This window comes from Hemitrygon akajei, chromosome 26 (genome assembly GCF_048418815.1).
Source record: "Hemitrygon akajei chromosome 26, sHemAka1.3, whole genome shotgun sequence".
Classification (NCBI taxonomy): domain Eukaryota; kingdom Metazoa; phylum Chordata; class Chondrichthyes; order Myliobatiformes; family Dasyatidae; genus Hemitrygon; species Hemitrygon akajei.
The window spans coordinates 33857880-33883824 of NC_133149.1; the positions used below are offsets into that span (position 1 = coordinate 33857880).

General features: G+C 41.1%; 1 protein-coding gene across 2 annotated transcripts in view; it reads left to right on the top strand.

Moving 5' to 3' along the window:
* The window catches only part of grik4 (glutamate receptor, ionotropic, kainate 4), a 125202-nt gene that overhangs the window by 95401 nt on the left and 3856 nt on the right, over positions 1-25945 (top strand). For both annotated transcript variants that reach the window (XM_073029805.1, XM_073029806.1), the window contains 4 exons: positions 9293-9458; positions 9535-9760; positions 17309-17437; positions 22207-22325. In XM_073029805.1, coding sequence (XP_072885906.1) covers positions 9293-9458; positions 9535-9760; positions 17309-17437; positions 22207-22325 — 640 coding nt within the window. The remainder of the gene's footprint in view (positions 1-9292; positions 9459-9534; positions 9761-17308; positions 17438-22206; positions 22326-25945) is intronic.

Sequence of the window (25945 nt, forward strand, 5' to 3'; positions counted from 1 at the left end):
GATTCTTTATCAGAGATTAATAGTTAAAATAAAGAGTGATAAAACACAGTGTAGCCTAATTTATTTCAAAAGAATTTAACCACATATGAAATAATTTGAGATTTAAAAAAGGGACATTTACAACCAATGAGCATCCTTTGCAAATGATAGATGAAGTTATTATCCATTATTAGGGAGTATTTCCTTACCTCAAACTTCAAAGTTCAAAATACATTTATTATCAAAGTGTGTATACTTTATACAACCTTGAGATTCATTTCCTTACAGGCAGCCACTAAACAAAGAAACCCAATAGAACCCGTTAAAAATAGAACGCCCAATGTGCAGAGAAAAAAATATCGCGCAAATAATAAAAGTAACCAAATAGCATTCAGGGTTAAAGTTCACAAAAGTGAGTCCACAGACATGAAGCCAGGCATCACTGCAGCTGAATCAGGAGCCCATTAGTTGCAGGCCACAGTCTCAGTTCAGCACAAAAGTAAACCTTGCCAAGCAGTGAGCTGAACATTGACCCGTCTCTTGTCTCCGTCCCTGACACCCTGATCTTTTCAATCTGGCCAGGCGCTTATCTGCATAAGAATTTGAATTGCAGACAGAGCAAGTAATGAAGACTGAACCTGTTGATGGAAAATCAAAGTCAAAGATGATTTTATTGTAAATGCACGAGTACTGTACAGATGCTATGAAAAGCAGCATCACAGGCACAGCATCATGCAAGCAGCATTCACATGAAAACATAAATTACACACAATTTTTACAAGAAAGAACAAAACTAGGACCAAAAATACCATGTCCATTTTTGTGCAAAGTGATCAATGTGGTCATAGTGTTGCTAAACTATAGTGATTAGGGCACAAAAATACAACTGCAGATGCTGTGGATCAAAGAATACGTACACAACATTGGAAGAACTCAGCAGGTCAGGCAGCATCCGTGAGAAAAGAGTAGCCAACGTTTCGGGCGGAGACCCTTCATCAGGAATGGGGGGGAAGAGAGGGCCGAAGCCCAGTAATAGAGATAGGGGAGGGGGAAGGGCCTAGAGGCGCCAGGTGGAAAACCAATCAGAGGAAAGATAAAGGGGGGAGGGGGAGGGGATAAGCATGAAAGAACTGTAGAGATAAAGAAGCAGAAAGTTGAAAGGGGAGAGAGGCAGAAAGGGACCTGGGATAGGGGAAGGGGGAGGGTGAGGGAATTACCAGAAATTGGAGAATTTAATGTTCATACCACCAGGCTGGAGACTACCCAGATGGTAGATGAGGTGTTGCTCCTCCAACCTGAGTTTGGCCTCATCATGGCAGTAGAGGAGGCCATGAATGGACATATCTAGATGGGAATGAGAGGCAGAGTTGAAGTGGGTGGCAACCGGGAGGTCCTGTCTATTGTGACGGACGGAGCGTAGGTGCTCGACGAAGCGGTCCCCCAATCTGCATCGGGTCTCGCCGATGTAGAGGAGGCTGCACCGGGAGCACCGGATGCAATAGACGACTCCAGCAGACTCGCAGGTGAAGTGTTGCCTCACCTGGAAGGACTGTCTGGGGCCCGGAATGGTGGTAAGGGGGGAGGTGTGGGGGGAGGTGTGGGGACAGGTGTAGCATTTCCGCATGCAGGGATAAGTGCCAGGTGGGAGTTCTGTGGGGAGGGACGTGATTAGGGTATTGCCAATTGGTTCAAGAACTGAATGGTTGAAGGGGCGTAGCTGTTCTTGAACCAGTCATTGAGTGAGAAGAATATAACCTATAATTAGGGAGAAGGATTGAATTGGAAAGTACAAATTGAATGGAAGAGTCGCACAATGTTCTGTTCCACTAAGGGATATGGCAGTTAACTGTTTAAATAATCAGACAGCCAGATACCCACAATAGAAGAAATACTGTAAGCTACCACACACTGATGCTGCTTTTATTACAGTACAGGATGCACCCTATCTTGTAGTGTGACCCAGATTATAGACAATAGACAAAAGGTGCAGGAGTAGGCCATTCGGCCCTTCGAGACTGCACTGCCATTCAATGTGATCATGGCTGATCATCCACAGTCAGTACCCCGTTCCTGCCTTCTCCCCATAGACCTTGACTCCGCTATCTTTAAGAGCTCTATCTAACTCTTTCTTGAAAGCATCCAGAGAATTGACCGCCACTGCCTTCTGAAGCAGAGCATTCCATAGATCCACAACTCTCTGGATGAAAAAGTTTTTCCTCAACTCCATTCTAAATGACCTACCCCTTATTCTTAATGAATGCAGTGATGTTCCTGTAAAGATGCAAGGTATTTGCTGAGGGTGAAAATTGGCAAGGATATAAAGTGTAAACACAGGAAATTCGGCAGGTATTGGAAAGTCATAACAGCAACCAGAAAATGCTAGGGAAACTCAGCAGGTCAGGCAACATCTACAAGAATAAATAAACAGTTGACGATTCGGGCCAAGACCCTTCTTTAGGATAAGAAAGGAAGGGGGAAGAAGCCAGAATAAGAAGGTACAAGGAGAGGTAGGAGTATAAGCTAGAAGGTGATAGGTGAAGCCAGGTGGGTGGGGGAGGGGTGATGAAGTAAGAAGCTGAGAGGTGATAGGTAGAAAAGGTAAAGGGCTGGAGAAGAAAGGATATGATAGGAGAGGACAGTGGACCATGGGAGAAAGGAAAGGAAGAGGGGCACCAGGTGGAGGTGAGAGGTAGGTGAGGAGAAGAGAAGAGGTAAGAATGGGGTTAGAGTGGGGAGTTGAAGAAGAGGAAGGCAGAAGGGGGGAGAATTACAACAAGTTGGAGAAATTGTCATTCATGCCTTCAGATTGAAGGCTACCCAGACAGAGTATGAACTGTACTCCCTAGACAGAATGTGAAGGGAAAGTAAGGATGTGTTTGGTGGCAGAAGTTGCGGTAACAAAGTGGATGGAATCACATCTACTGGTAGCTAAAACAAATCTAATGAGGCAAGTTAAAAAGTGAGTATGAGCTTGACATGTGACCATAAAACAGGAGCAAAATTAAGCCATTCGGCCCATCGAGTCTGCTTTGTCATTCAATCATGGCTAATTTATTTTCCTTCTCAACCCCACTCTTCTGCCTTCTCCCCTTAACCTCTGACGCCCTTACTAATCAACAACCTATCAACCTCCACTTTAAATATACCCTGTGTCCTGGCCAAAAGCTAATAAAATACAACACCGTGAACCTGTGAATAAAAGTTAAAGGAGAGCCATAAATTATATTAAATTAGTTGTTGTAAACCAATGGGTAACTGAATATTCAGAATGCGGTGAAGTGTACAGTAATGTTTTTAAGAGGTCAGAAGTAGAATGACTTTTTATAAGTATCACAAACTTGCAATTGGGTATACTGGGCTTAATTTTAAAATTTGGAGATGTTACAGAATCTATAAATTAAGCCTCTGATGTGAAGGATAGTAGCAGACTTCAGGTGCAAGTCGACCAGGGTTTCCCAACCTGGGGCCCTTGGACCTCTCAGTTAACTGTAAGACTCATTGGCATGAAAAAAAAGGTTGGTAACCCCTGATGTAGACCAAGAGGTAAAATTGGCAGATAAATTTAATACATAGAGGTCTGATGTGGTTAATTTTGGTAGGAATAATCATGAGAGACATAATAAGTTAAGCGGTGCAATTTCAAATCAGATGTATGGCAAGGGGTTTGGGAAAATCAGGTTGGTGGCGGATCGCAAGAGAGGAAATTTGTTGAATGCCTTACAAGATGGCTTTTTAGATCAGCTTGTGCTTGAGCCTACTCAGGGAAAGCTATCATAGATTCGGTGTTGTAATAACCCAGATCTTATTAGAGAGCTTAATGTAAAGGAACCCCGAGGAGGCGATGATCATAATATGATTGAATTCATACTGCAATGTGAGAAGGAGAAGCATAACTCACACGTATCAGTATCACAACAGAATATAGGGAATTACAGAGGCATGACAGAGGAGCTTGCCCAGGTGGATTGGAGGAGGATACTGGCGGGGATGACAGTAGAGCAGAGATGGTTGAAGTCTCTGGGAATAGTTCATAAGGCACAGGATAGATATGTCCCACAGAGGAAGAGGTTTTCAAATGGCAGGGGTAGACAACTGTGGTTGACAAAGGAAATTAAAGATGGCATAAAAGCCAAGGAAAAGGCATATACGGTAGCAAAAGAGAGTGGGAAGTTGGTTGATTGAGAAGCTTTTAAAATCCAACAAAAGGCAACTAAAAAAATTATAAGAAGTGAAAAGTTTAAATATGAGGGCAGACCAGCCAATAATATAAAGCAGGATACCATTTTTTTCCAGTTATATGAAGAGTAAAAGGGAGGTGAGAGTTGATATTGGACCACTGGAAAATAATGCTGGTGAGGTAGTAATGGGGGAGCAATGAAATGGCAGATGAACTTAATGGGTACTTTGCATCAGTCTTCACTGTGGAAGACGCTAGCAGTGTGCCAGAGGTCCGTGAGTGTCAGGGAGCAGGAGTGGGTGCCATTGCCATTACAAAGGAAAAAGTGCCAGGCAAACTCAAAGGTCTTAAGGTGGATAAGTCACCTGGACCAGATGGACTACATCCCAGAGTCCTGAGAGAGGTTGCTGAAGAGATAACAGATGCATTTGTCATGATCTTTCAAGAATCACTTGATTCTGGCATTGTCCCGGAGGACTGGAAGATTGCAAATGTCAATCCACTCTAAGAAGGGAGGAAGTCAAAAGAAAGGAAATTATAGGCCAGTTAGCCTAACCTCAATGGTTGGGAATGTGTTGGAATCCATTATTAAGGATGAGGTTTTGGGGTACTTGGAGACTGATGATAAAATAAGTCAAAGTCACCATGGTTTCTGTGAAGGGAAACCTTGCTTGACAAATCTGTTAGAGTTCTTTGAGGAAGTAACAAGCAGGCTGGACAAAGGAGAGGCAGTGGATGTCGTTTACTTGAATTTTCAGAAGATATTTGATAAGGTGCCACATATGAAGCTACTTAACAAGATAAAATCCTGTGGCGTCACAGAAAAGATACTGGCATGGATAGAGGATTGGCTGACAGCAAGTGGGAATAAAAGTGACCTTTCTGGTTGGCTGCCGGTGACTAGCAGTGTTCCTCAGGGGCCGGTATTTAGACCGCTACTTTTCACATTGTCAATGATTTGGATAATTAAATTGATGGCTTTGTGGCAATGTTTGCAGATAATACGAAGATAGGTGGAGGGGTAGGTAGTGTTGAGGAAGCAATGCAATTGAAGCAGGTCTTAGACAAATTGCAAGAATAGGCAAAACAGTGGCAGATGGAATACAGTGTTGGAAAATGTATGATAATGTATTTTGGTAAAAGGAACAATAGTGTGAAGTGGGAAGAAGGTTCAAACATCAGAGATGCGGAGGGACTTAGGAATCCTCGTGCAAGACTCCCAGAAGGTTAATTTACAGGTCGAGTTTGTGGTAAAGAAGGCAAGTGCAATGTTAACATTTATTTTAAGGGGAATAGAATATAAAAGCAAGGAGGTAATGCTGAGGCTTTATAAGACACTCTGTTTTGGGGCCCCGTATCTCAGAAAGGATGTGTTGTCATTGAAGAGAGTCCAGAGGAGGTTTACGAGGATGATTCTGGGAATGAAGGGGTTAAAATATGGGAAGTGTTTGCTGCTTTGGCCTGTACTCACTGGAATTTAGAAGAATGTGTGGGGATCTCATTGAAACCTACCGAATGTTGAAAGGACTGGATAGGGTGGATGTGGAGAGGATGTTTCCTATGGTGCAGGTATCCAGAACTAGAGGGCACAGCCTCAAAATTGAGGGGCGACCCTTTAGAACAGAGGTAAGGAGGAATTTTTTTAAGCATGAGAGTAGTAAATCTGTGGAATACTGTGCTACAGACTGTGGAGGAGGCCAAGTCTGTGCGTATATTTAAGGTGGAAGTTGATTGCTTCCTGATCAGTCAGGACATCAAAGGATATGGCGAGAAGGCTGGGACTGAGTGGGATCCTGGATCAGCCATGAAAGAATGGCGGAGGAAATTCAATGGGCTAAATGGCCTATTTCTGCTCCTATGTCTTACGGTCTTAAGTAGGAAGAGAAAGGCCTTGTGGTATGTGTAGTGTTTAAATTTTCATCAATGCCTTTAGTACTACCACATTTGACTATTCTGGTAGTGTAATGGTTAAGTAACTGAACAAGCAGCCTTAGGCCTAGTCTTTTGATCCAGAGAGGTAAATTCAACTACCTCCATGAAAAATTACATTTAAATAATTAAATAACTCTGGATAGGAGAGAACAATAGATGCCAGCATTGCCAGAGATGTCCACATCCTATGGCTGAATAAACAAAAAGAATTTTTGATGAAAGCAGTGTAAGATTCAACAGTGGCTAGATGGGAGATGCCAGAGAGTAGTGGTGGATAATTGTTTATCGGGATGGAGGCCGGTGACTAGCGGGGTGCCTCAGGGATCTGTTTTGGGCCCAATGTTGTTTGTAATATACATAAATGATCTGGATGATGGGGTGGTAAATTGGATTAGTAAGTATGCTGATGATACTAAGGTAGGAGGTGTTGTGGATAATGAGGTGGGTTTTCAAAGCTTGCAGGGAGATTTATGCCAGTTAGAAGAATGGGCTGAACGTTGGCAGATGGAGTTTAATGCTGAGAAGTGTGAGGTTCTACATTTTGGCAGGAATAATCCAAATAGAACATACAGGGTAAATGGTAGGGCATTGAGGAATGCAGTGGAACAGAGAGATCTAGGAATAACAGTGCATAGTTCCCTGAAGGTGGAGTCTCATGTAGATAGGGTGGTGAAGAAGGCTTTTGGAATGCTGGCCTTTATAAATCAGAGCATTGAGTACAGAAGTTGGGATGTAATGTTAAAATTGTACAAGGCATTGGTAAGGCCAAATTTGGAATATTGTGTACAGTTCTGGTCACCGAATTATAGGAAAGATATCAATAAATTAGAGAGAGTGCAGAGACGATTTACTAGGATGTTACCTGGGTTTCAGCACTTAAGTTACAGAGAAAGGTTGAACAAGTTACGTCTCTATTCATTGGAGCGTAGAAGGTTGAGGGGGGATTTGATCGAGGTATTTAAAATGTTGAGAGGGATAGATAGAGTTGACATGAATAGGCTGTTTCCATTGAGAATAGGGGAGATTCAAACGAGAGGACATGATTTGAGAGTTAGGGGGCAAAAGTTTAAGGGAAACACGAGGGGGTATTTCTTTACTCAGAGAGTGATAGCTGTGTGGAATGAGCTTCCTGTAGAAGTAGTAGAGGCCAGTTCAGTTGTGTCATTTAAGGTAAAATTGGATAGGTATATGGACAAGAAAGGAGTGGAGGGTTATAGGCTGAGTGCAGGTAGGTGGGACTAGGTGAGATTAAGAGTTCGGCACGGACTAGGAGGGCCGGAATGATAGATAGATAGATAGATAGATAGATAGATACTTTATTCATCCCCATGGGGAAATTCAACTTTTTTTCCAATGTCCCATACACTTGTTGTAGCAAAACTAATAACATACAATACTTAACTCAGTAAAAAAATATGATATGCATCTAAATCACTATCTCAAAAAGCATTAATAATAGCTTTTAAAAAGTTCTTAAGTCCTGGCGGTTGAATTGTAAAGCCTGATGGCATTGGGGAGTATTGACCTCTTCATCCTGTCTGAGGAGCATTGCATCGATAGTAACCTGTCGCTGAAACTGCTTCTCTGTCTCTGGATGGTGCTATGTAGAGGATGTTCAGAGTTTTCCATAATTGACCGTAGCCTACTCAGCGCCCTTCGCTCAGCTACCGATGTTAAACTCTCCAGTACTTTGCCCACGACAGAGCCCGCCTTCCTTACCAGCTTATTAAGACGTGAGGCGTCCCTCTTCTTAATGCTTCCTCCCCAACACGCCACCACAAAGAAGAGGGCGCTCTCCACAACTGACCTATAGAACATCTTCAGCATCTCACTACAGACATTGAATGACGCCAACCTTCTAAGGAAGTACAGTCGCCTCTGTGCCTTCCTGCACAAGACATCTGTGTTGGCAGTCCAGTCTAGCTTCTCATCTAACTGTACTCCCAGATACTTGTAGGTCTTAACCTGCTCCACACATTCTCCATTAATGATCACTGGCTCCATATGAGGCCTAGATCTCCTAAAGTCCACCACCATCTCCTTGGTCTTGGTGATATTGAGACGCAGGTAGTTTGAGTTGCACCATATCACAAAGTCTTGTATCAGTTTCCTATACTCCTCCTCCTGTCCATTCCTGACACACCCCACTATGGCCGTGTCATCAGCGAACTTCTGCACATGGCAGGACTCCGAGTTATATTGGAAGTCTGATGTGTACAGGGTGAACAGGACCAGAGAGAGTACGGTTCCCTGCGGCGCTCCTGTGCTGCTGACCACCATGTCAGACCTACAGTCTCCCAACCGCACATACTGAGGTCTATCTGTCAAGTAGTCCACTATCCAATCCACCATGTGAGAGTCTACTCCCATCTCCGTTAGTTTGTGCCTTAAGATCTTGGCCTGTTTCCGTGCTGTGATTGTTATATGGTTATAAGTTGAGAACCCTGTTTAAAAAGCATTTTGATCATGAGGGAAAGAGGACAAAAGAAGCAAGGAAATTATGTAAGACTGGAGTAAAATACTAGTTAGGCTTCTGGTGTAGTTTTTGTTTTCCAGTTGCAGAATCCATATTCTAGAAAGAATATCAGGGCCTTTGTGAGGGTAAAGAAGAAATATACCAGAATGGAATCAGGTTTGAGGCCCTTGAATTCTCTAGAGAAACTTAGAAGCCTCAATTTCTCCAATGAATTCAAGTACCTCAAAACAGGCAGGTTAAAAGAAAACTTGACAGAAGTGCTCTAAATCTCCAAATATTTTAGAGTAAATAAGGAAAAAACTGTTGCTAGTGAGAGAGGAGTCAATAGTGAGAGGACACCATGAGGTGATGACACCAGAGGCTATACAAAGCCAATTAATTATAAAGCAAATTGGCGTGATTACACATAGAACTTGCCATGGTTTACAGCTAAAAAGAAAATTTAAGTTTCTTCATCTTTAAAACTTTGTCAGGAAATTCCTGCCTGAAATAAAAAAAATATATTGTAGCAGTTAAAAAAGGGGAGGAAATCTGGGTTATTTTGGGCTGTTTGGGATTATTACAATAATTAAACTTTAACACTATAAACAGCTGCTGATTTACATAATCATTCATAGGACATGTTCAGTATTGTGAAACCATAGAGAAACTCCTGCCAATCTGGATATCAGTGTTCTTTTCCAAAGAGTTTATATTTCAATTGCCTGATTATTTTTGTTTCTCATCAGGTGGGCTTTTACACTCATTATCATATCGTCATATACAGCCAATCTGGCTGCCTTCCTCACAGTACAGAGAATGGACGTGCCGATAGAATCAGTTGATGACCTTGCCGACCAGACTAACATTGAATATGGAACTATTCAAAGAGGATCAAGCATGACATTCTTCCAGGTACAGAATAGCCAGTAGTTTCACTTCCTGCTATTAATTTGTTCTATGTTACTGAGTAATGTTCTTTTGCTTTCAGAATTCTCGATACCAGACCTACCAGCGAATGTGGAACTACATGCATTCCAAACAGCCAAGTGTATTTGTGAAAAGCACTGAAGAAGGAATTTCTCGCGTTTTAAACTCCAACTATGCCTTCTTACTAGAGTCAACAATGAATGAGTACCACCGACAACGCAATTGCAACCTTACACAGATTGGTGGGCTTCTGGATACCAAGGGATATGGTATTGGCTTGCCACTCGGTGCGTCCAACAGTTCTTCAAGCTTTGCATGTGATGTATTTGTTGATATGGCAGCATCAGTAATAATTTTTAGAACTTTAAGCCACATTTAGGAGTTGTCAAGTTTCAAGATAGATTATAAGTATACACTCATTGGCCACTTTATTAGGTACCTCCTATACCTAATAACTGACTACCGAATGTACATTCATGGTCGTCTGCTGCTGTACCCATCCATTTCAAGGTTCAACGTGTTGTGCATTCAGAGATGCCTTTCTGCACACCATTGTTGTAACAAGTGGTTATTTGAGTTAGTGTCGCCTTCCTGTCAGTTTGAACCAGTCTGGCCATTCTCCTCTGACCTCCCTCTGTAACAAGACATTTACACCCACTGAACTGCCGCTCACTGGATATTTTTTTTTGTGTTTGCACCATTCTCTGTAAGCTCTGGAGACTGCTGTGCATGAAAATCTCAAGAGAAAAGCAATTTCTGAGATACTCAACCACCCCATCTGGTAACAGCAATCATTCCACAATCAAAGTCACTTAGATCACATTTCTTCCCCATTCTGATGTTTGGTCTGAACAGCAGATGAACCTCTTAACTCTGTCTGCATGCTTTTATGCATTGAGTTGCTACCACATGAATGGCTGATTACATATTTGCATTAACAAGTAAGAGCACAGGTGTACCTAATATAGTAACCACTGAGTGTATTTTGAAAGATTCATAACTGAAGTGATGTTTTTAAAGGAAGGTTGCACCTTTCATATCTTTAATAAAAAGTCTTCCCCAAAGCTAAGAGAAAGAAAATTACACCTTGCAAGTTGAAAATCAAAGCATGTTGGAAATAATCCACAGAGCAAATTTGTCAACAGTTGTAAAGGAAAAAGACAGATTATGATGTGTGACCTTTCACGATTACTGAAGACTGAAAGATGAGCAAGCATTTTAATAAGATTAATTAAACTAAAAATGGCAGGGAGGGGGAGGGGCAGTGATGAGTTTGTGCCTGAGGGAGTAACAAATGATCTGTAAATCCTCTCTTCAATACCTTTTAAAGATATAATACCCATTACTGAATCACTGGCACACAGTTATAAGAATAGGTGACTGCATAAATCATTCAGGTTGAAAACTTACAGACCCTGAAAACAAATACAGAAGTAAAGATGCTGTAAAAGGGAAAAGGTAAGTTAAAATACAGCTAACTTAGAATACCAACCTCCAGAAGGACCATAACCTTGTCATAGGGTTTGGAGTCTTGCATGCCTCAATGATCTGGAGAGTCGGGGCTTGTGCTTTGGCTCTTAGTAAGGACACCCATGCCAAACAGGTCAAAGGGTAGAAGCCAGACTAAGAGTGGTCCACCAGTCCTTCAGGTTTAGAGGTTCAGCTCAGGGATAAAAATCCCTGACTCATCAAAAAAATTGGTACGAAAATGACAATGAAGAATCCTAAATCTGTGGGTGACGGTATTCCTGAGTCTCCACCTGGGACTTGCATGACTGACAGTAGTGAAAACTGAGAAGAAGCTACTGACACGATGAAGGAAGCCCTGAACGCCGTCAATCACGTGATGAGAAGAAAAGCAAACTCCGCCATCAAGGCAGCACTTCATTGGACCCCTGAAGGATGGAGGAGACACAGGAGACCAAAGACAACTTGGCACTGTACCGTTGAGACAGAAGTGAGGACCCTGAATCACACCTGTCCTTCCATTCAGACTATCTCCTTCAGAATCCAGTTTCCCTACTTTCTATCAGTGCCAATTTACAATATTTTTTTGTATGAGAAGGCTTATTGTTGGCCTAATGCTCATTCTGAGATTTTGATTTTAGTTTACCCACAAAAGAGAAAGGTTAATGTTAACCTTGTCTGGTATTTGTATTCTTAAAAATTCTCTTTCTCCAACTAATGCTTTCAGGCTACATGAGACTTTCCTTGTAACTCCAACTTGCTTTTTTAAGGTATAATTTTAGATAGACTGGAAAGCATTATAAGGAGGGGTGTTGGGGTGTTGGTGTTTTTCCCCTGCAACCAAAGGAGGTTATTTTATGCAATCAATAATAATTTTTCATTCTGTTAAGTACTCATCTTGATTGGGAAATTTCCAAATCCCATTTTTCTCTTTATAATTCTCTATCAAACATGCATCAGCAAAAGAGCTGGAGACTCTGTGGAGTCTTTAGTCTGAGCTCACTGAAAATAGACTATTTTAAGCCAAAGTCTATTTACATGAAAAACAATATTCATTCAGACCAGAGGGAACTAAGCTATAGCAACCCTCCCAAACCAAACAAAGTAGTTTTACAGAAAAATGCAGTAAGTGGAGAATAGATGCATTCAAATTAAGTGTGTAAAACCAAATCTCAGGCACTCACGGTTATGCAATTAGCTGACATCACTGACAGTCGAATTGTCCAACCAGTCTCCCTCTGCCTTACAATCTAACCCTTCCCTCCCACACAGTCCTCCATTCTCTTTCATCCATGTGTCTATCTAAGGGTTCCTAAATGTCCCTAATATATCTATCTCTGGCAGTGCATTCTGTGAACTTGCAGCTCTCTGTGTAAAAAAAAAACTACCTTTGACATCCCCGCTGTACTTTCCTCCAATTACCCTAAACATATGTCCTTTCCTATTAGACATTGGCTGTGAACTCTATCTATGCCTTTTATCATCCTATATACCTCTAACAAGTCTCCTCTCATCTTTTTTCACTCCAAAGAAAAAAGCCCAAGCTTACTCAACCTTTTCTCTTAAGACATATTTTCTAATCCAACAGCATCCTGGGAAATTTCCTCTGCACACTCTCTAAAGCTTCCACATCCTTCCTAATGAGACAATCAGAAATGAACACAATACTCAAAAGTGTGATCTAGCTAGGGATTTATAAAGCTGCAACATTACCTTGTGTTTCTTGAACTCAATTTCATTCTTCCCCATCCTACCAACTTGTGCAGCAACTTTGAGGGATCTATGTTCTTTGAAAGTCCCACTAAGTCACCATCCCTATCCTTTTTTAAGTAACAGCAGTAGATATTTAAAAAGTTGTAGACCAGTGTGTCCCCACAAAATAATTCAGCCTTCCCAACTAAAAGCCCTATCAGGGGTGTCAAACTCATTTTAGGTCATGGGCCGGATTGAGCAAAATGCAGCTTCATGCGGGCCGGATCAGTCGGACGCGAGCGAACGCAGCTTTCGTTGCCTCCGTTTTTTCAGCCTGCTCTCATGTGTCTCAGTCTCTGCTATAACTACAAAGTGTTTCACTTTACAAATTCCGTTTCTTATGAAGAAGACTGCCGAATAAACACTAAAAATCCTGAAAACCTGGTACCTGAATAAACTCAGCATTAGCCATATCATACACCATAAGCGCTTCGATTACTGGGGCCAGCTTTAATAGTAATTAGATATTATCTCGCGGGCCAAAGATAATTCCACCGTGGGCCAGATTTGGCCCGTGGGCCTTGAGTTTGACATATATGCCCTAGATGAACATGAGATCCACAATCTGCTAAAGGCTAGATCAGAGGCATTCAAGTCTGGTGACCAAGATAGATACAAGAATCTGGGTACAATCTCTAGAAAGCCATCTCACAGGCAAAGTGGCAATTCCAGACAAAACTTGAATCAACAAAGGATGCCCAATAGTTGTGGCAGGTCTTGAATACTATTACCTCTTATAAAGTTAAACCAAGCGACATAGGTGACAACAGGGCTTCACTTCCCGGTGAGCTCCATGCCTTCTATGTTCACTTTGACTGTCAAAACATGGAGGAACCACAGCCCCTGATGATCCTGTGATTTCAGTCTCTGAGGCCGACGTGCAAGCAGCCTTCAGGAGGGTGAACCCACAAAAAATATCCAGCCCAGACAAGGTGCCTGGCCAAGTACTAAAAACCTGTGCTGTTCAACTGGCTAGAGTGTTCACTGAGATCTTTAACCTCTCGTTTTGGCAGTCTGAGGTACCCACCTGCTTCAAGCAGATTTCAATTATTCTGGTGCCCAAGATGAATGTGGTAACCTGCCTCAATGACGATCGTCCAGCAGCACTTACATCCACAGTGGTGAAATGTTTTGAGAAGTTGGTGATGAAACATATCAACTCCTGCTGAGAAGCGACTTGAATTTACTTCAATTTGCCTACTGACACAACAGGTACACACACAGCAGATGCCATCTCATTGGCTGTTCACTCAACCCCGAAACATCTGAACAGCAAAGGTGAATACATCAGAATGCTCTTTATGGACTACAACTCAGCATTTCATACCATCATCTCTTCAAAACTAATCAAAAAGCTTCAAGACCTTGGCCTCAATACGTCCTTCTGCAATTGGATTCTCGGTTTCCTCACTTGCAGACTCCGGTCAGTTCAGATTGGCAACAACATCCCCTCCACAATCTCCATCAGCACAGGTGCACCACAAGGCTATGTGCCTAGCCCCCTGCTCTACTCACTTTACACTTGTGCCTGTGTGGCTAAACACAGCTCCAAAGCCATTTTCAACCTTGCTGATGACACCATTGCCATTGGCCGAATCAAAGGTGGTGATGAATCAGCATATAGGAGGGAGATTGAAAACCTAGCTGAGTGGTGCCACAACAACCACCTCTTACTCGATGTTAGCAAGACCAATGAGTTGATATTGACTTAAGGAGGAGGAAACCAGAGGTTGATGGGCCAGCCCTCATCGGAGGATCAGAGGTGGAGAGGGTCCGGCATGGAAGTGTAATTACAAAGAAAGCACGGCAGTGGCTCCGCTTCCTTAGGAGTTTGCGAAGGTTCGGCATGACATCGAAAACTTTGACAAACTTCTATAGATATGCAGTGAAGAGTATATTGACTGGCTGATTCACAGTCTGGTATGGAAACTCCAACAATCCTACAAAAAGTAGTGCCTATGACCCAGTCCATCACAGTTAAAACCCTGCCCACCACTGAGCACATCTGCACACAAAGTTGGTGCAGGAAAGCAGCATCCATCACCAAGGACTCCCACCACTCAGAACATGCTTTCTTTTCACTGCTGCCATCAAGAATGTACAGGAACCTCAGGACTCCCACCACCATGTTCAGGAATAATTATTACCCCTCAACCATCAGGCTCTTGAACCATTTGGCCCATCACTGAAATGTTCCCACAACCAATGAACTCACTTTCAAGGATTCTTCATCTCATGTTCTTGATATTATTTATTACTATTATTTATTTCTTTTGTATTTTCATAGTTTGTGTCTTTTGCACACTGATTGAATGCCCAAGTTTATCTTTTGTTGATTCTATTAGGGTTATTGGATTTATTGAGTATGTCCACAAGAAAATGAATCTCAGGGTTGTATATGGAGACATATATGTACTTTAATAAAAAATTTACTTTGAACTTTGATATGACGTCTGTGTTAACAATTCATACAGTTTGTTGTATTCACCCTTATCAGTCATTTGTATGAGAGCCTAGGAGCCCACATGGAACTACCCAGTACAGTTGTAAATAACAGTGGAGCCTAAGGACTGAACAAAACACAACACCAGTGCATTGGCCAGCAACTGTGGACACAGCAGATAAATTAGCAATTCAGGTGTAAATTGTAATCTGATGAAGGCTAACGTCTATATGTTAATTTGTCTGTTTTCCTCTCAGTTGCTGATTAAAAAGTATTCTTGCCATAATTTTATGACTGTTCTAACCTACAGGAATATAATTTGTACCTTCTTAAAATGCTTAGATTTATCAGCATGTAAACTGAATACCTGCTCAGACCAGGACTTCTTGTCCTGTTCATGGTAAATATTTATGGAGTCATCAAGTATACAGCACAGAAACAAGTCCTCCAGATTAATTTATTCATGCCAACCAAGATGCTGATCTAAGCTGGTCCCATATTTGGGCCATATTCCTTAAACCTTTCCTATTTGCGTATCTGTCCAAATATCTTTTAAGTGTTATTATTGTATACTCACTGGCCACTGGTGTATGTTTGGGGTCTTCTACCACTGTCGTCCATTCTCTTCCAGGGTCTACGTGTTGTGCATTCAGAGAAGCCCTCCTGCACACCACTGTTGTAATGTGTGGTTATTTAAGTTACTGTCACCTTTCTGTCAACTTGAACCAGTCTGGCTATTCTCCTCCAGCCTCTCTCATGAACAAGGTGTTTTTGCTCAGAAAACTGCCACCCACGGGATGTTTTCTTTTCATTTGTTTGTTCTTTGCACCTTTCTCTGTAAACTCCAGAGACTTTTGTATGTATGTGAAAATCCCAGGATATCAGAAGTTTCTGAGATACTCAAACCGTCCCTTCTGACACTAACAATCGTTCCATAGTCAAAGTAATTTAAAGCACGTATCTTCCCCATTCTGGTATTAGGTCTGAACAACTAAATCTCTTGACCATGTCTGCATGCTTATGCATTGAGTTGCTGCCATTTGATTGGCTGTTAGATATTTGCATTAACGAGCAAGTGCACAGGTGTACCTAATAAACTGGCTACTGAGTGTAAATGCTTCAACCACTTTCTCTGGCAGCTTGTTCCATATATGCATTACCCTCTGTGTGAAGTTGCCCCTCAGCTTCCTTTTAAATCTTCTCCTCCTCTAGCCTGTGCCCTCTAGTTTGTGATTTATTTTCCATGGAAAACTGTTTGCATTCACCCTATGTCCCTCATGTTCCTTTACACCTCTGTAAGGTCAACCCTCAATCTCGTATGTTCCAAGGATTAAAGTCCTAGCCTACCCAACCTATCCCTGTAACTTGGGCCCTTGAGCTCTGGCAGCACTCCCTTAAATCTTCTTTGCACTTTTTGCAGCGTAATATCATTTTCCCTATAACAAGATGACCAAAACTGTACACAATACTCCAAGTGCAGCGAACATTTCGTACAACTGCAACATAATGACCCAACCCCTGAACTCAGTGCCCTAACTAATGAAGGCCAGTGTGCCACATGCCTTCTTCACTAACCTGTCTACCTGTAATGCCACTTTGAGGGAACATAAATTATTAAAGTAGAACTAATTAGCAGAAAACAATAGCATTATAGCTTACCAATATATGAGGGGTGATTGATAAGTTCGTGGCCTAAGGTAGAAGGAGATAAGATGTTTTATGATGTTTACTGTTGACTAAAATGTTGTTACATTATGTACACACCACTTTGAAGTCAGCTCTCTTATTCGATAACTACTGAAGTTTTACACTTAATCCACTCATTGTTTTGGATTACTAGAAAATTGTTCAAGTTATGAATAGCAGCCTGGTACAAGTCTCTTAACTCAAAGACTAGATGCCAACACCAATAAGTGGAGATAAGACACAACTCTTCCAAAATCACCTTTCATTGATATCTAGTTTCACATCTATAAAAACTGAGTGTCAGTTTTCAGTTGCCAACCTATAGTTGAGAGCTTGATGAAAGAGAGGTGCTGATTTCTAAACTAGCACTAAAGGCCTTGCATGTCAGGGCAAGACCTCTAATTTTAGTGATTGATCCAGAGTTTCAGTTACATTTGCTAATTATTGTATATACTCCTACAGCATTTTGTGTGTGTTATTCCTACAGCTTCGCTTTTTCGAAATGAGTTTGACTTGGCCATTCTTCAACTTCAGGAAAATAACCGGCTGGAAATGTTAAAACGGAAATGGTGGGAGGGAGGAAAATGCCCAAAAGAGGGAGAGTACGGGGCAAAAGGTAAGGAAAAAGCTTTCCTTCAATAATGTAGCTTTGCTCTAAGTATATATTTTGATACAAAGTCTATACTCGATCCTCTTAATGAAACAAACTTGTTTCAAAGAATGGATTTCTCAGTATAACCTCTTTATCTATGTTTAACTCAAGGCCATGTTGGCCGTGAATGTTTAGTCTTGTGCTGTCACCATGACAACCACAACACAGTTCAGGAAGTTTAATGAAGGATCTAAAATCCAATTTGGGTATCAATTCCCAATCTTTACTGCAGAATGTTAAATTTATTTGTGCGTGTTTCAAATAGCAAGTATTCAGGCGATTAGTTTCCCATAAAAATATTTTGCCATTTGCTTCATTTACTTTCTAATTTCAATTTCATGAAAGACTGCAGACAATTTCTCCAATACATTCATGATGAGTATTTAGGAATAAATAGATTTGCTTCAAACTACAAATCTTTGTCTTTGGACACCTTCTAAAAGTGCAGCTCCTATTTTGCCTTGCTTTAGTTACCTATCTTGTTACCAATACTTGGTTTACATGAAGGAAGCGAGATGTGTGGAATGAGCTACCACTGGAGTTGGTAGATGCATGTTAAATTGCAACATTTAAGAAAAGTTTGGATAGGCATATGATGAGAGAGGTCTGGAAGTCTATACACCTGGTGCAGTTAGATGAGACTAGACAGAAAACCAGACTGGCATGGACCAGATGGACTGCAGAGCCTGTTTCTGTGCTGTAGTGCTCTGTGACTCTATGGCTGTAAAGCAATAGGTCCTGGATGCCAAACTACATAGGTTCCATATGGGTATTAACATTTAGTAGTTGCAGTGTAGGGGGTGTTTGATGGAGGGGGCATGATGAGTTGCATTTGCTTGGGGTTGGAGGTGAAGGATTGAAAGTCGAGTCAGGGTCACTATTTCTTAATGAGGGAGGAAATCTCATCCTTGGGAAGGAATGGTGGAAATAAGGGGTTAAGTCCTAAAGAAGAACTAAGTAAAGAGCCATTTTAATAACATATTGGGGATCTACGTAAGTTGTGATCCCTGTATCAGTCTGGCAGCAGTTCAGGTAGGCCTATTTTATGTTGAATAGAGACAAGTCAGAGTCTCAGAATGATGTCGCATGAAATGGGCCCTTCAGCCCACAGTCCATGATGACTTTTCAGCTCGCACTTGTACTAATCCTATCCATTCTATTTTCCCCACATTCCCATCAACTCCCCCAATTCCGCCACTTGTTCACACACTAGGGGCAAGTCACTGCATCCAACCAACCTAACAACCAGCGCATATTTTAGAAGTGGGAGGACACTGGAGCACCTCGAAGAACTCACAGTTATGGGAAGAACCTTCAAAACTCCACACAGATAGTAGCTGAGTGTTATGAGTAGTTGGAAATCTTTTATAAAAGTAGTTCTTAGGCATAGATGTACTGCAGAAACTATAAAATTAGTATCCAGATGTGTCAGGAATCCGCTGCATCCCAATATGTGCAGTCTCTCACTAACTGAATAATATATATTATTTTAATTTTCTTAACATGGTAGACAATTTCACATTTTTCTACATTGGACAGATCTTTGTCCACTCTTTGAACCCATAAACGTTTCTTTATAACCATCTTGTGCCTTCTCCACAATTGACTTTCCTACTTATCTTTGTGTCAATGAAATCTTCGATTTCTTCAACCTAGTTGTTTTTACTTATTTATAGATGCAGCACAGTAACAGCCCCTTCCAGCCTAATGAGCCTGCACTACTCAATTACACTCATGTGACCAATCAATCTACTAACCCGTCCATCCTTGGAATGTGGGAGGTAACCAGAGTGCCTGGAGGAAAACCCACAGGGAGAAAGTACAAACTCCTTAGACAGTGTTGGAATTAAACCTGGATCACTGGCACTGTAATGGTGTGACTTTAACCACTACATTATATGAATTGGAAAGCTGATTCCCACCACCAATCCCCATGGCACCCCTCTCAATGCATCTTGCTGACTGTGTATGACTTTTCTCCATTTCCTATTAGCCAATCTTCACCTACCCCAATATATTACCTCCTACACCATGAGATTTTATTTTCTGCAATAATAATTAATGCAATACATTAGCAAATGCCTTCTGGAAATCTAAGTATAGTACATCCAGCAGTTTCCCTTATCTACAGCCTGTATTGATTCTTCAGAGAACGCAAAGAAAATTGTCCAATGTGATTTCCCTGTCACAAAATCATGTTGGCTTTGCCAAATTACCTTGAACTTGTCTAAGTGCCCTGGTATAACATTTTTAACATTAGCTTCTAATATTTTCTCTATGTAGTTTCTTACTTCCTGTCTAACCCTTTTTGAACAAAAGGGTTACATTTGCTATTTTACTATTAAATGCAACCTTAGCTGAACCTTAGAATTTTGAAAAATTAAAACCAACTTTCCCCTAAGCAACTTTTTTCAGGATCCTTAGTTGTAGTTCTTCAGGATGCTGAGATTTGTCAGCTTGCACTATAATTTTTCTGAGGTCCATCCTTTCTTCAAATTCCCAAAATACCGATTTCTACTTGAGTGTTGGAAAAGATCCTACAGGAAGAATTTGTCCAATCTAGTTTAATGGAGACACCGTGAACACAGTGATGTTATAGTCAATGCTATTGCCACACAATTCCAGTGATCCATGTTCAGTCCTAACTTTGAGATACTCTCCATGTTGAGTTTGCATGTTCTACCTGTGATCTCATATGTTTCCTCCAGGTGCACTGGTGCTGGTTGATTAATTGGCTACTGTAAATTGCCTCTAGTATAGGTGTGTGGCAGTAGAATCAAGAAGAGTTGATAGACACTTGGGAGAGAATGGGTTTCATGGCGATAAGTCAGGAAATCTGACTGATGGATGTGCTTTGAGAGTCAAAGGATTCAAAGTACATTTATTATCAAAGTATGTGTGCAGTATACAACCCTAAGATTCATAGAACATAGAACATTACAGCACAGAAACAGGCCTTTTGGCCCTTCTTCCCACAGACAGCCAAAAAAACAAAGAAAACCATGGAACTCAGTCAAAGGAAAAACATCAAACCCTTCCCTTCACACAAAAAACAAATTGCGCAAATGGCAACAAGAGCATCAAGCTTTTGTGCAAAAAAACAACAAATCGCGCAAACAGCAACAAGAACAAGTGAAAGCACAGAATATAAAATAGGAACGCGAAGAGTCCATATTTAGTTCAGCTCCGTGTTCATTGTCTGCAGGCCGCCTCAATTTAAAGTTGCCCAAAATAGCAACAGAAAAAGGAGCGACTAAATCGGAAAACACATCATATTGTGAACTACAGTCTAATCCACAAACTGTGTTGATTAAACTTTGTTCTGGCATCAAGTAGAGAAAGATCATTCAAAACGTAGAGGCCGTCCCTTAGGAGCAGCAAGCGAGAGGGAGAGAGAAGTCCATCGCACACAGATATCTTCCTCCGAAAGCAGTGAGCAAGAGGCTGGTTGATGGCACTGAACACTTGCTTGCTTTCCACACTTGCCTCGATCTTTTCAATCTTCTTTTCGGAATCAGAATCAGGTTTATTATCACCGGAATGTGACATGAAATTTGTTAACTCAGCAGCAGCAGTTCAATGCAGTTCATAATCTAGCAGAGAAAATAACTAATGATAATAATAAAAAACAAGTAAATAAATTACATATATTAAATAGATTATTTAAAAATGTGCAAAAACAGAAATACTGCATATTTTTAAAAATGAGTTAGTGTCCAAAGCTTCAATGTCCATTTAGGAATCGGATGGCAGAGGGGAAGATGCTGTTCCTGAATCGCTGACTGTGTGCCTTCAGGCTTCTGTATTGCCTACCTGATGGTAACAGTGAGAAAAGGGCATGCCCTGGGTGCTGGAGGTCCTTAATAATGGACGCTGCCTTTCTGAGACACCGCTCCCTAAAGATGTCCTGGGTACTTTGTACGCTAGTGCCCAAGATGGAGCTGACAAGATATACAACCTTCTGCAGCTTCGTTTGGTCCTGTGCAGTAGCCCCTCCATACCAGACAGTGATGCAGCCTGTCAGAATGCTCTCCACAATACAACTATAGAAGTTTTTGAGTGTATTTGTTGACATGCCAAATCACCTCAAACTCTTAATAAAGTATAGCCGCTGTCTTGCCTTCTTTATGACTATATCAATATGTTGGGACCAGGATAGATCCTCAGAGATCTTGACACCGAGGAACTTGAAGCTGCTCACTCTCTCCACTTCTGATCCCTCTTTGAGGATTGGTTAAGGATTGGATTCATATTTTACACTTTAATCGGCGATATCAGTGAGAAATGGAGTGGATCATGGACTCGTGCCCTGTCTCTAAGCTTCTTGGCCTCCAGGCTGCTCACCTCCCAGAACCTTCTTGGAGCCAGCAAAGCACCAGATCACTTAATCAGCCTGAAAACACACCATCAAACTATAGATTACATGCTCCAATAGTACCAGAACCATATTTAAAAGAAACATCAGATGTAAATGAAGTATAGGAAGTATAAGAAACAGTTTCATGGACCATTTGGAAAATGTCACCCGTGGTATCATTGTTTAATGGCACCATCTTTGATTGAGACCAATCAATATAGACTGTTTGCTCTCCTATATCATGAGAATATACATAAACAATTTAAACAAGTTGAGAGAAAAAAAATAATTTGGAATAAAGTCCCTTCAAACACTGCTGGGCCCAGTGAAGCCCAGATCACTAATTTAAGCTGGTATTTTTGTTATTTTATTACAGGTTTAGGAATGGAAAATATCGGTGGTATTTTTGTGGTTCTGATCTGTGGCCTGATTGTTGCTGTTGTCATGGCAGTGATTGAATTCATGTGGACAATGAGACACTCCACAGAAACAGAGGTAATGATTTCTGAAGGGATTACTTTTTAAGCTTAAACAAACTCTCAGAAAAGTTCATTACACAAAAGTTAAAAATTAGCTTTGAAGGCTGATTTAATTGTTAATCCTTGGATAAAGTCAGATAAAGATGTAATCAATATTCTGATAATTGATAGTCTATTTCATAGATTAGCCTTTACGATCCTAACACAAAAACAAAGCAATTTTAACACAGCAGAGATTGGTGCTGTAGATTGTTCTACTAGAGAAACAGGTGATTAGGCCTGTATGCTTTTTGCTGGTATTGTTCCCTACAAGGAATACTTAAATTTAACTCCACATACACATAATCTTTATTTCGCTCCTTATATTTATGAATTTATCTTCAACAGCAAATGATAGTAAACTGTTTTGCAAGTTCGCCATCTGCTGTATATAAACCTTACATTCTTATCAATCCTTTTTGTGCCCCCTTGTCTCCAGCTTTTGATAAATGGAAACAAACCAACAGCATATTCTCTAAAAGAAACTTCTATCTCTTTAATGTTCTAGTGAAGAAAGCCTTTCTCAAGTAAATTCCCAACATCATAGACTTCCCTAAGCAACTCTAGACCAAACCATTTAAATTATGTCTAGTAGCAACAAAGTTAATCTGGTTAACACCCAAAGAATGAGTGACAGTAAAAACATTAGATTCCCCAATGCTCTCCGCTCCCATGCACAAGCAGCAAAGCATTGAGCCTCCCTCTTCCTCACATACTTCAGCAAAAAGCAGCAGCACCCTCCACCCATCAAGCAAGCAATAGCCTAGCATAGTCTTCTCAATGGTAATCTATGAAATTAAAAGCTATACTTAAATACTTACTGCTTTGGGAAGAATGCTGGGGTTGATTCATGGATCCATTACAATGAAATGGAATTTTGGCTCTCAAAATATTACTACTCCACTTGGCAGAATGCCAGGCTTTTCAAATGGGTGTCTTATTAACACCTTCGAGTCAGGGTCCACTGATGCATGTTCTGCCGATTGGAACTTAGCTTAAAGTGGCCAAACCTATAGTAGAATCAAAGAGTTGAACAACATAGAAACAGGGCCTTTAGTCCAACTTATCCATGCTGATGGAGATGTCTATTTACATTAATCACATTTGCCTCTATTTACTCTGTATCCCTCCACTCCTTTTCTATCCAAGTACATGTTCAAATGCCTCTTGAATTTTGTAATCATATTTGCATTTTTCACTTCCTCTTAACTGCTTGTCCTGGATAACCACAGAGCTCTGTAAAAAGAAAATGCCCCTCAGTTTTCCCTTAACTTTCTCCCCTCTCACCTTGAAACTGTGTCCTCTAGATTTAAAGTCCATCCATTATATCTATTTTATAAACTATTCCACCTCCTACATTCAGATGAGAATAAACCCAGCTTATGCAATCTCTCCTTGTAAGAAATGTCCTCCATTTCAGGCAACATCCCAGTGATCTTCTGCACTTTCTAATCCTACCACGTCTTTCCTGGGTGTGACAACTAGAACTGTACATAACACTCCGAGGACTGCCTGACCAATGTTTTTTCAGCCGCAACGTAACACCCCAATTCTCAATGCCTTAGCTTATAATGGCAAGCATGCCAGATATCTTCTTCACTACACCATCCACTGTATTGACACTTTCCAGGAGCTATGAACTTGAACCCCAAATTCCCTCTGTACATCAGCACTCCTGAGGTCCTTGCCACTTAACTGTTAGTATTTGATAATTCAGAATGCTTATCTTCACATTTTTCTGGATTAAACTCCATCTGTCACAGCTCCACCCATCTTGATCTATGTCCGTCTATACCAGGGGTTCTCAACCTGAAGTCCACGGACCTTTCGGTTAATGGTAAGGCTCCATGGCATAAAAAAGGTTGGGAACCCCTGCTCTATATCCTTTGACAATCTCTTCGCATTCTACAACTCCACCAATTTTTTTTTGTCATCGGCATTTGACCTATCAATCCTCCTACATCCTTGTCCAAGTCATTTAAACACATAACAATGATGGTCCCGACACTGAAACCACTCAGAAAAATACCCCTCAACCACTACTCTCTGCCTCCTATTATCACCAATTTGGATCCAGTTTTGCCAATGTACTTGAATTCCATTTGCCTTAACCTTCTAGACTAGTCTACTGTGGGGATCTTCGTCAAAAGCCTCCTAAAGTCCACATGTCTCTTACCTGGCCTTCAGTATTAACCCAACCCAACCTGGAACTGGTGCTTCAAGATAAGGGCTGTCACATTTCTAAATCACTTCCATAAGAGTCATAGAGAGAGAAAGATATGGAAGGATACAGGCCATTTAACCCTCTAATTATCAACCACTCATTAAACTACTCCTACATTCACCCCATTTTTTTTATTCTCCCCACATTTCCATCAACATTCTCAAATTCTACAGCACTCCCACACATTGAAGGCAATCTTAGTGGCAATGAACTTGCCAAATTGCAATGTCTTTGGGATATGGGAGGAAACCACAACACCCAGAGGAAACCCACGTGGCCACAGGGGAACATGCAAACTCCACACTGTAGTCAGGATTGAATCTGGGTCTCTGGCACTGTAAGCAGCAGGTGTATTTGTTGTGCCGCTGCGCTGTTTTCTATATAGGTTTGTTGCTTACCCATCTGATATATATGAGGATTACCTTCAGGTATTATGTGAAAGATCAATAACTACACCTCTCACACATTGTTCATTGATAGTTAAAAATGCTTCTATATATTCAAAACATTATAAGAGTCATAAAGTCATAGAAAGCTTCAGTACAGACACAAGCCTTTTGGCCCATCATGTCCATGTCAAACCAATTAAACTGCCTAGTTCCATTGTCCTGCACCCAGACCACAGCCCGCCATACCCCTCCCATCCATGTACCTATCCAAACTTCGCTTAAATCCTGAAATTGAAATCGCATCCACCACTTGCGCTGGGAGCTCATTCTACACTCTCACCACCCTCTGAGTAAAGAAGTTTCCCCTAACATATTTCACCTTTCACCCTTAACCCATGACCTCTAATTGTAGTCTCGCCCAACCTCAGTGGAAAAAGCTTGCTTGCATTTACCCTATCAATATCCTTCATAGTTTTGTGTACCTCTATCAAATCCCCCCTCAATCTTATACTTGCTAGAGAATAAAGTTCTGTCTTACTCAATCTTTCCTGTAACTCAGTCCTCCAGTCCTGGCAATATCCTTGTAAATTTTTTCTATACTCTTTCAATCTTATTTTCATCTTTCCTGTAGGTAGGTGACTAAAATTGCACACAATACTGCAAATTAGCACTTGCCAACATCTTATTCAACTTCAATATAACATCCCAACTCCTGTAATTAATACATTGATTCATGAAGGCCAATGTGCCAAATCTTTCTTTATGATCCTATCTGCCTGTGACACCACTTTCAATCAATTATGTTCCTGTATTCCCAGATCCCTTTGTTCTACCGCATTCCTCCATGCCCTACCGTTCAATGTGTAAGGTTGGTCCTCCCAAACTGCAACACCTCACACTTGTCAATATTAAATTCCATCTGCCATTTTTCCAGCTGGTCCAGATTTCACTGTAAGTTTTGATAGACTTCCTCAATGTCCACTA